This window comes from Salmo salar, chromosome 02, assembly GCF_965601325.2.
Source record: "Salmo salar chromosome 02, fSalSal1, whole genome shotgun sequence".
NCBI lineage: Eukaryota > Metazoa > Chordata > Actinopteri > Salmoniformes > Salmonidae > Salmo > Salmo salar.
In genome coordinates, this window is record NC_138292.1 from 72,705,001 (window position 1) to 72,716,569 (window position 11,569).

An 11,569-nucleotide genomic window follows, 5' to 3' on the forward strand; every position below is an offset into this window, starting at 1 on the left:
TGTTCTATGTACGGACCAATGCATCCTGTCTATAGCCACGTCAGTACCATAACAGTTCTATGTACGGACCAATACATCCTGTCTATAGCCACGTCAGTACCATAACAGTTCTATGTACGGACCAATACATCCTGTCTATAGCCACGTCAGTACCATAACAGTTCTATGTACGGACCAATACATCCTGTCTATAGCCACGTCAGTACCATAACAGTTCTATGTACGGACCAATACATCCTGTCTATAGCTACGTCAGTACCATAACAGTTCTATGTACGGACCAATACATCCTGTCTATAGCCACGTCAGTACCATAACAGTTCTATGTACGGACCAATACATCCTGTCTATAGCCACGTCAGTACCATAACAGTTCTATGTACGGACCAATGCATCCTGTCTATAGCCACGTCAGTACCATAACAGTTCTATGTACGGACCAATACATCCTGTCTATCATAACAGTTCTATGTACGGACCAATACATCCTGTCTATAGCCACGTCAGTACCATAACAGTTCTATGTACGGACCAATACATCCTGTCTATAGCCACGTCAGTACCATAACAGTTCTATGTACGGACCAATGCATCCTGTCTATAGCCACGTCAGTACCATAACAGTTCTATGTACGGACCAATACATCCTGTCTATAGCCACATCAGTACCATAACAGTTCTATGTACGGACCAATACATCCTGTCTATAGCCACGTCAGTACCATAACAGTTCTATGTACGGACCAATGCATCCTGTCTATAGCCACGTCAGTACCATAACAGTTCTATGTACGGACCAATACATCCTGTCTATAGCCACGTCAGTACCATAACAGTTCTATGTACGGACCAATACATCCTGTCTATAGCCACGTCAGTACCATAACAGTTCTATGTACGGACCAATACATCCTGTCTATAGCCACGTCAGTACCATAACAGTTCTATGTACGGACCAATACATCCTGTCTATAGCCACGTCAGTACCATAACAGTTCTATGTACGGACCAATACATCCTGTCTATAGCCACGTCAGTACCATAACAGTTCTATGTACGGACCAATACATCCTGTCTATAGCCACGTCAGTACCATAACAGATGTGCAAGGTTATGTTCCACCTCAGTCTACACACATGATGCAATTTGCACTGAGTGTACAAAACATTAGGAACACCTTTCCATGGCAGACTGACCAGGTGAATCCAGGTGAAGGCTATGATCCCTTATTGATGTCACTTGTTAAACAGTTCAGTCAGTGTAGATGAAGGGGAGGAGACAGGTTAAAGAAGGATTTTTAAGCCTTGAGATATGGGTTGTGTATGTGTGTCATTCAGAGGGTGAATAGACAAGACAACATATTTAAGTGCATTTGAACGGGGTATGGTAGTAGGTGCCAGGCACACCGGTTTGTGTCAAGAACTGCAACATTGCTGGGTTTTTCACACTCAACAGTGTCCTGTGTGTATCAAGAATGGTCCACCACCCAAAGGACATCCATCCAACTTGACACAACTGTGGGAAGCATTGGAGTCAACATGGACCAGCATCCCTGTGGAACGCTTTCAACACCTTGTAGAGTCCATTCCCTAACAAATTGAGGCTGTTCTGAGGGTATTCTCAGTGTAGAGAATACAGCATGGATCCAGTAGATTTGGATGAGAACATGTATTTGCTCATCCACGTCAGTTCCATACGACACACTAACCTGTAAAGCATTGACCACTTTGGTGCTCCTCTGCCAGGGTCTGATCACAGTGGTGGAACACACACACACACACACACACACACACACACACACACACACACACACACACACACACACACACACACACACACACACACACACACACACACACTCTCACTTACCTGCAGGGCGTTGACCACTTTGATCTGGTGCTCCTCTGCCAGGGCCTGAACACAGTGGTGGAACAAACTGTTGATGTTGTCTTTAATCTTCATCACCTCATCTCCATCCAGAGACTCCAGCTTGGCCTCCAGGTACTCCAGATTCACCTGGGGGGGGGTACAGGGGGTGAGAGAGTAGAGAAAGGGTGGATGGAAAAGGGAGGGTTGAGCGAGAGAGGGGGGAGGAAGAGGGAGAGAGTGGGGCAAGAGGGAGGGTTGGTAGAGAGAGGGGAAGGGGAAAGAGGGTTGGGAGAGAAAGGGGAGGGGAAAGAGGGTTGGGAGAGAAAGGGGAGGGGAAAGAGGGTTGGGAGGGGAGGGGAGGGGGGAAGAGGGTTGGGAGAGAAAGGGGAGGGGGAAGAGAGTTGGGAGAGAAAGGGGAGGGGGAAGAGGGTTGGGAGAGAAAGGGGAGGGGGGAAGAGGGTTGGGAGAGAAAGGAAGAGGGTTGGGAGAGAAAGGGGAGGGGGAAGAGGGTTGGGAGAGAAAGGGGAGGGGGGAAGAGGGTTGGGAGAGAAAGGGGAGGGGGGAAGAGGGTTGGGAGAAAAAGGGGAGGGGGAAGAGGGTTGGGAGCGAAAGGGAAGGTGGAAGAGGGTTGGGAGAGAAAGGGGAGGGGGGAAGAGGGTTGGGAGACAAAGGGGAGGGGGAAGAGGGTTGGGAGAGAAAGGGGAGGGGGGAAGAGGGTTGGGAGACAAAGGGGAGGGGGAAGAGGGTTGGGAGACAAAGGGGAGGGGGAAGAGGGTTGGGAGAGAAAGGGGAGGGGGGAAGAGGGTTGGGAGAGAAAGGGGAGGGGGGAAGAGGGTTGGGAGGTCACAGAAAGGAGGAGGGTGGGGAATGGGAGGAAGAGAAGGAGAGAAGTGGGGGTGCGTTGAGAGCAATTCCCTTTTTAGAACCCAAATGACAGCTAAAAGTTTTATAAACAAATGCAAATGGGTCATTTTGTAAACACATGTAAACAGCTGTTCTCTCTTACCTTCATGAGGAAGAGTTCATCCCAGAAACGGGAGTTGTTCTTGGCTGGATCCTCTTTCTGAAGAGAGAGGATACAGAGAGTCGCTTCATGTCATCTCAGCCATGACACCCACCATCTCAGCCATGACACCCACCATCTCAGCTTGTTTCTGAAATGGTTTCAAGCCAGTTCTCCATGAAAGAAAATCAGTTTCTCCTTCTTTTCCACTTAATCTTTGTCCAGGAAACAGCCCCTTTGTGTGCGGTTTATTCCCTTCAAAAAAGGTCTGGATTACTTACTGCTAGACCCTTCCTGGTGAACAAGCACACCATGAGGCTACAGCAGTTCTAATGGTTTCAATGTTATGGTCTCTAATGGTCTTCAATGTTAAGGTCTCTAATGGTCTTCAATGTTATGGTCTCTAATGGTTTCAATGTTATGGTCTCTAATGGTCTTCAATGTTATGGTCTCTAATGGTTTCAATGTTATGGTCTCTAATGGTCTTCAATGTTATGGTCTCTAATGGTTTCAATGTTATGGTCTCTAATGTTTCAATGTTATGGTCTCTAATGGTCTTCAATGTTATGGTCTCTAATGGTTTCAATGTTATGGTCTCTAATGGTCTTCAATGTTATGGTCTCTAATGGTTTCAATGTTATGGTCTCTAATGGTCTTCAATGTTATGGTCTCTAATGGTCTTCAATGTTATGGTCTCTAATGGTTTCAATGTTATGGTCTCTAATGGTCTTCAATGTTATGGTCTCTAATGGTTTCAATGTTATGGTCTCTAATGGTTTCAATGTTATGGTCTCTAATGGTCTTCAATGTTATGGTCTCTAATGGTCTTCAATGTTATGGTCTCTAATGGGTCTTCAATGTTATGGTCTCTAATGGTCTTCAATGTTATGGTCTCTAATGGTTTCAATGTTATGGTCTCTAATGGAGTCTTCAATGTTATGGTCTCTAATGGTCTTCAATGTTATGGTCTCTAATGGTTTCAATGTTATGGTCTCTAATGGTCTTCAATGTTATGGTCTCTAATGGTTTCAATGTTATGGTCTCTAATGGGCTTCAATGTTATGGTCTCTAATGGGCTTCAATGTTATGGTCTCTAATGGTTTCAATGTTATGGTCTCTAATGGTCTTCAATGTTATGGTCTCTAATGGTCTTCAATGTTATGGTCTCTAATGGTTTCAATGTTATGGTCTCTAATGGTTTCAATGTTATGGTCTCTAATGGTCTTCAATGTTATGGTCTCTAATGGGCTTCAATGTTATGGTCTCTAATGGGCTTCAATGTTATGGTCTCTAATGGTTTCAATGTTATGGTCTCTAATGGTTTCAGATGGCTCTATGGCTCGGGTCTCAATGGGCTCGGTTCAATGTTATGGTCTCTAATGGTCTTCAATGTTATGGTCTCTAATGGTTTCAATGTTATGGTCTCTAATGGTCTTCAATGTTATGGTCTCTAATGGTTTCAATGTTATGGTCTCTAATGGGCTTCAATGTTATGGTCTCTAATGGGCTTCAATGTTATGGTCTCTAATGGTTTCAATGTTATGGTCTCTAATGGGCTTCAATGTTATGGTCTCTAATGGTCTTCAATGTTATGGTCTCTAATGGTCTTCAATGTTATGGTCTCTAATGGTTTCAATGTTATGGTCTCTAATGGTCTTCAATGTTATGGTCTCTAATGGGCTTCAATGTTATGGTCTCTAATGGGCTTCAATGTTATGGTCTCTAATGGGCTTCAATGTTATGGTCTCTAATGGTTTCAATGTTATGGTCTCTAATGGTCTTCAATGTTATGGTCTTCAATGTTATGGTCTCTAATGGTTTCAATGTTATGGTCTCTAATGGTTTCAATGTTATGGTCTCTAATGGTTTCAATGTTATGGTCTCTAATGGTTTCAATGTTATGGTCTCTAATGGTTTCAATGTTATGGTCTCTAATGGTTTCAATGTTATGGTCTCTAATGGTCTTCAATGTTATGGTCTCTAATGGTCTTCAATGTTATGGTCTCTAATGGTTTCAATGTTATGGTCTCTAATGGTTTCAATGTTATGGTCTCTAATGGTTTCAATGTTATGGTCTCTAATGGTTTCAATGTTATGGTCTCTAATGGGCTTCAATGTTATGGTCTCTAATGGGCTTCAATGTTATGGTCTCTAATGGTTTCAATGTTATGGTCTCTAATGGTCTTCAATGTTATGGTCTTCAATGTAATGGTCTCTAATGGTTTCAATGTTATGGACTCTAATGGGCTTCAATGTTATGGTCTCTAATGGTTTCAATGTTATGGCTCTAATGGTTTCAATGTTATGGTCTCTAATGGTCTTCAATGTTATGGTCTCTAATGGTTTCAATGTTATGGTCTCTAATGGTCTTCAATGTTATGGTCCCTAATGGTCTTCAATGGTAAATGTCCCAAACACACACACTGTATAGTGTTGTGTAATGGTATTGGGTTGGGTTTATTGGTAAATGTCCCAAACAAACACTGTATAGTGTTGTGTAATGGTATTTGGTTTAATGGTAAATGTCACTAATCACAATACATATAGACATGTTTCCATATTATTTTATTGAAAAACATGCAATTAATTATATTCTTAGGATTGTCTCAACATTTTAGTCCGTAGCTCATTTCTCCATCAAAGTTTTGGGCTTGTAGGAAAAGTCTTCATATGAGAATCTCAGAGAGTGGCCACTTATTGGACTATTCAAGGAGAGTTGGGTTGAAGCAATAGGTTGCTCATTTTATTGAACTAGGCAAGTCAGTTAAGAACTTAGGACAAACTGAATTGCTTTCATGGAGGACTGACTTGAATTGTGAGGGTGACCACACAAAGGTTTTCTACCCAAAGTTGAAAAAAAAACCCACAAGAGACCAGCAAAATTGATAAAATAGTGCTGCGGTATAGCAGCAACAGCGACATCGTGTGGTCAAAACATGGTACTGTCACACTACTTCATTGTAAATAATGCAGGCGACTTCAATTACTAATTTCTCTGAACAGGGGAAAAAAACATCACCAGATTCACAGGGAATACATGACATAATATGGAGAAGCAATACTCCAAGCAACAGTTTCATACTATTTGTCAAACATCGGCAAATGATACTGTATACTGGTTGTTGGGGTGGGATTGGCATGGGGGGTCCGTGGGTGGCATTTGACAATTTTGGGGGGGATTCATCATGTCTTACTCATTGGTAGTTAGAAGTGTGGTCCAAACCAGATGTTGGGTACTATATTTATTGAAAATTATCTGAATCTTATCAATTAAAATGGCCAATTTGGGTGCAATCAATTATCTTAATTTCTCAGAGATAAAATTATATTTCAACAAAATAATGTTTCAGGAATGATAATAGTATCCGTTACTAAGTACAGAAAATGATTTCAGGACAATCTGAGATGGTGGGTGTTGAAATTCTCTTTCTTGTGCTTTTTGAGGTGAAACGAACTATGAGAGCAAGTCCACCACCCTCATTTCTGTTCCTATCTGTCTGTTCCGACCCTCACTCTTTCTTCCCCTATGCTCTTACTCTTTCACTTGATCACATCCCTTTAGCTCTGCACAAACCTCCCTCTCTGTCCATCCCTCTCTTCATCAATCCTTCTCCCTTTCTCTCCCCCCTCTTTCTATCCCTCTCTTCTTATCTTTATCCATCCTTTCCTCTTCTCTCCCTCCCTCCCTCCCTCCCTCCCTCTTCTCTCCCTCTCTTCTTATCTGTATCCATCATTCCCTCTCCCCTCCCTCTCTCTCTCCCCTTATCTTTGTCCATCATTCCCTCTTCTCTCTATCCATCCCTCTATCTTACCGCAAAGATCTCATCATACATCAGCACCACTTTTTCCTTCAGGGGTTTCTTAGAGGAGGAAGTCCTTCTCAGAAGCCCCGCCTTCTTCTCCAGCTGAGACATGGCTGGGTCTGGACACACACACAAATAAGTAAGCATAGAAATGTAAACACAGCAGACGCAAATAGGCATGTAGCTAGTATTCACACAGAAAAACAAAAAAGGACAGACAATACATACACACACACCAGTTTTAGGCATTCCACACTGGCTTGGACCCGCATTCAACAGTGTTAATGTAAAAGGTGCTTCTATTGTCAAGCGTGTATGGCATTTAGAACCCTCAGTTCTGGTCGAGTTTTAACACGGGGTTAGATAACTGTCACTTATTTCCCATTTATATACTGTATATGATTAGTCATCAATGTATGGTTGCAAAATAGGTGAATGTTCCCAGCTATTGCAATAGCAATCTACAAAAGTTAACTAGGCCTAAATCAAGTAGCCTAAACTGTCAACAAAGCATTCTTAGCTACATGTGTTCACTCAGTCAGTCCCAAGAAGTGACGTGATAATACTAGCTACTATAATAGAAACAATGAATGCAACACAAGCTAACGTTAGCTAGTTAATCGTGATTCATGTCCTTATCTGGCTGTATCCTGATTGTTCTCTTTGCGCAACAGGATATTACAAAGTGGGCCTGCCCTGACTGTAAATGCATTGATTGGGCAACTGCTTGGAATGTTAGCTAGCTGTCGACTACATTTCCAATGGAACACATAGCTAGCTAGCGTTAGCATGATATGTCAGTTTCATACAATATATCCCCATAAAGCCTTCCCTGTAGCTCAGTTGGTAGAGCATGGTGTTTGCAACGCCAGGGTTGTGGGTTCGATACCCACGGGGGGCCAGCAAAAACAAATGTATGAAATTGTATGAAATGTATGCATTCACTACTGTAAGTCGCTCTGGATAAGAGCGTCTGCTAAATGACTAAAATGTAAATGTAAATGTAATGTAAAGCATATGATACGTAGTGGCCGATGTTTGAGTTGCACTTTAGGAACTGAGTTGCCTTGTACTAAATAAAGAGTTGTTTAACTTTCGAATATTAACTTTTCGGTGACTGGCAACAACGTAGGTTGGCTAGCTACTATGTTAGCTAGCTAACGTTACCGGCTAACCAATACTAGTCACTTGTAAACAATTACCTATGGTTTGACTATTGCATGCAGTGAACTGTTCTTACGTATCATATGCTTTATGGGGATATATTGTATGAAACTGACATATCATGCTAACGCTAGCTAACTATGTGTTCCATTGGAAATGTAGTCGACAGCTAGCTAACATTCCAAGCAGTGGCCCAATCAATGCATATTCAGTCAGGGCAGGCCCACTTTGTAATATCCTGTTGCGCAAAGAGAACAATCAGGATACAGCCAGATAACTAGTGCTGGCAAATGTTATCGTTAATGACAACAAGCTGCTACCTACTCGTCATGCATAGCTACATTGTGGGTCTATAGTACCTAGCTATAGCTAGCTAGCTCTTTTCTTTCAATGTCTGCTTCCTTGTCGATGTACAACCTAACATCGTTTGAGGACAGCTAGCAAGGTGTATATGTTGTCATAAATGATTCATCAAACCCATTCTTACCTCAATCAAACGATTATTTATATGAATCCATACCGTTCGCTCAGAAAACTACAGATACCAATGTTAGCTTGCAAGCTAGCTAGCTGTGAGTGAGACTTCCCTTGCCTGTCTGGAGACTGCATGGTCCTAGCGCCTGTGGACGTCACTGGTCGTCGTGTATCGAAGATACTGTAGCTAGCTATCATTGATTCAATTCACTACTAGGAGGACAAGAATATAAATATATTGGAAATCAGTGTATTTTTCATTCTTTCATGTGTCATCCTCTGGGATTATTTGTATTTTTAAATTGTTGTAAACTGTAAAAATCATATATAAATTATAGAAACTAGATAGATTTCATTATATGGCCAAAAGTTAATCTAGCTACATTCATATATATTTTCAAAAGTTTTAATTTGTCCAAATTGTCCATTACTGGTGCTCAGGAAGGGTTATAAACAGTGTTCATTGAACATATCAAGAGTATTTCAATGACAGTTTTTTCCGTCTTTGTAACATTACAAATATCTGAAACTTTTTGTCCAAAAATGATGCAGAAAAGCTAATCCATGCTTTTGTCACTTCTAGATTAGTTGACTGCAATGCTCTACTTTCCGGCTACCCGGATAATAGCACTAAATCAACTTCAGTTAGTGCTAGTTAGCTAGTTAGTTAGTTACTTAGTTAGTTGCTTAGTTAGTTAGTTACTTAGTGCTCCTGTCTCAGCCTCCAGTATTTATGCTGCAGTAGTTTGTGTCGGGGGGCCGGAAAGTAGAGCATTGCAGTCAACTAATCTAGAAGTGACAAAAGCATGGATTAGCTTTTCTGCATCATTTTTGGACAAAAAGTTTCAGATATTTGTAATGTTATTTCTCCTGTCTTATCCTGTGTCCTGTGTGAATTTAAGTATGCTCTCTCTAATTCTCTCTTTCTCTCTCTCTCTTTCTTTCTCTCTCTCGGAGGACCTGAACCCTAGGACCATGCCTCGGGACTACCTGGCATGATGACTCCTTGTTGTTCCTAGTTCACCTGGCCGTGCTGCTGTTCCAGTTTTAACTGTTCTGCCTGCGGCTATGGAACCCTGACCTGTTCACTGTGATTACTATTATTTGATCATGCTGGTCATTTATGAATATTTGAACATCTTGGCCATGTTCTGTTATAATCTACACCCGGCACAGCCAGAAGAGGACTGGCCACCCCTCATAGCCTCGTTCCTCTCTAGGTTTCTTCCTAGGTTTTTGCCTTTCTAGGGAGTTTTTCCTAGCCATCGTGCTTCTACACCTGCATTGCTTGCTGTTTGGGGTTTTAGGCTGGGTTTCTGTACAGCACTTTGATATATCAGCTGATGTAAGAAGGGCTATATAAATACATTTGAATTTGAATTTAAACACGGCTGCTAGAATCTTGACTAGAACCCAAAAATGTGATCATATTACTCCAGTACTAGCCTCTCCACACTGGCTTCCTATTAAGGCAAGGGATGATTTCAAGATTTTACTGCTAACCTACAAAGCATTACACAGGCTTGCTCCTATCTATCTCTCTGATTTAGTCCTGCCGTACATACCTACACGTACACTACGGTCACAAGACACAGGCCTTCTTATTGTCACTAGAATTTCTCAGCAAACAGCTGGAGGCAGGGCTTTCTCCTATAGAGCTCCATTTTTATGGAATGGTCTGCCTATCCGTGTGAGAGACGCAGACTCGGTCTCGACCTTTAAGTCTTTATTGAAGACTCATCTTTGCAGTAGGTCATTGAGTGTAGTCTGGCCCAGGGGTGTGAAGGTGAACGGAAAGGCACTGGAGCGACGAACCGCTCTTGCTGTCTCTGCCTGTTCCCCAGACGTGCTACCTTGTTCCAGACCTGCTGTTATTAGACTCTCTCTCTACCGCACCTGCTGTCTCTAACTTGGAATGCCTGGCTATGAAAAGCCAAGGGACATTTACTCCTGAGGTACTGACCTGTTGCACCCTCGACATCCACTGTGATTATTATTATTTGACCCTGCTGGTCATCTATGAACATTTGAACATCTTGGCCATGTACTGTTATAATCTCCACCCGGCACAGCCAGAAGAGGACTAGCCACCCCTCAGAGCCTGGTTCCTCTCTAGGTTTCTTCCTAGGTTCCTGCCTTTCTAGGGTGTTTTTCCTAGCCACCGTGCTTCTACATCTGCATTGCTTGCTTTTTGGGGTTTTAGGCTGGGTTTCTGTATAGCACTTTGTGACATCGGCTGATGTATAAAGGGCTTTATAAATACATTTGAACTTCTCTAATGTCTAAATGCCTGGTAGGTTCAGTCTAAATAATGTAAAGGTCTGTGCACCCTTCACATCCCTTTGTTTGGCTCATTGGCTGAAATTGAACGCAAATGTCATCAGATAACAATAAGACATTTAATCTTTTCTCTGCCAACTCTGTGAGAGATCCAGACATTGCCTCGAAATGTCACAGACAGACTCCGGAATTTTTTGGAAATGAGTTAACGGAATACAAAGGTCCACACACTGTGTGCATTCCAATATGCACCCTTTTCCCCACATAGTCCACCAGGGCCCTGGTCAAAAGTAGTGCACTATATATAGGCAATAGGGTGCCATTTGGGACGTGGACTCTATCAATAGGTCAACCACAACCTTTCCATCCTTCCTATCTTTCCCCCTCAAAAATCAAAGACAAGAAAAATCTAAATGGCACCATCAAGAAAGTTTTTATGTTGTATTTCAGAACTGTCATTTCATTGATCCTCTGGTTCTTTTCTCAGTGCATCATGTGACCATCTGATCTACTGATATATGAAGATGTGTGTGTTTGGGGGTCGGCGTTATCCACCTACCTGTCGCCTATAAGTCCAGTCAGTCCACACATCAAAAGAATCGGAAGAAGTCGAAAAAGGTGAAAAGATTGTTGGAGGCAGAGGGTTGGGGAGACGGGGGAGGAGAAGGGAAGATGGGGAGTCCTGTATTGGGAGGGGGGCTGAGGGGCGCAGACTGTGGTCGGGGGGCTAGAGGGGGACACCAAGGTAGACGGATTCCCCTGCTGAGGAACAGCTGGTGGGGGATAACTTGACAAACAACCCCGCAATGATGACAAGGGCTAGTTTCCTGTCCCGGGCGATGCAGCCATCAGCCATGTACTTCATCCGTTGGTGGAAAGATGACAGTCTAGCTGACAGGAGTACTAATGGGATGAAGAGTAGCAGACAAACCCCCAGACTGAACCACAACTGGTTCTAGAAGAGGGAAGAAGAAGC

General features: G+C 42.6%; 1 protein-coding gene across 1 annotated transcript in view; it reads right to left on the minus strand.

Annotated features, from left to right (window-relative positions):
• LOC106594351 (armadillo-like helical domain-containing protein 3) overlaps positions 1-8,453 on the minus strand; it is a 65,238-nt gene extending 56,785 nt beyond the window's left edge. Inside the window, exons 1-4 of the mRNA XM_082966685.1 lie at positions 8,327-8,453; positions 6,685-6,794; positions 2,876-2,932; positions 1,870-2,016 (exon numbers count right to left, since the gene is read on the minus strand). Of these exons, the coding sequence (XP_082822811.1) occupies positions 1,870-2,016; positions 2,876-2,932; positions 6,685-6,786 (306 nt within the window). The 5' untranslated portion in view covers positions 6,787-6,794; positions 8,327-8,453. The remainder of the gene's footprint in view (positions 1-1,869; positions 2,017-2,875; positions 2,933-6,684; positions 6,795-8,326) is intronic.
• Positions 8,454-11,569: the final 3,116 nt, after the last annotated feature.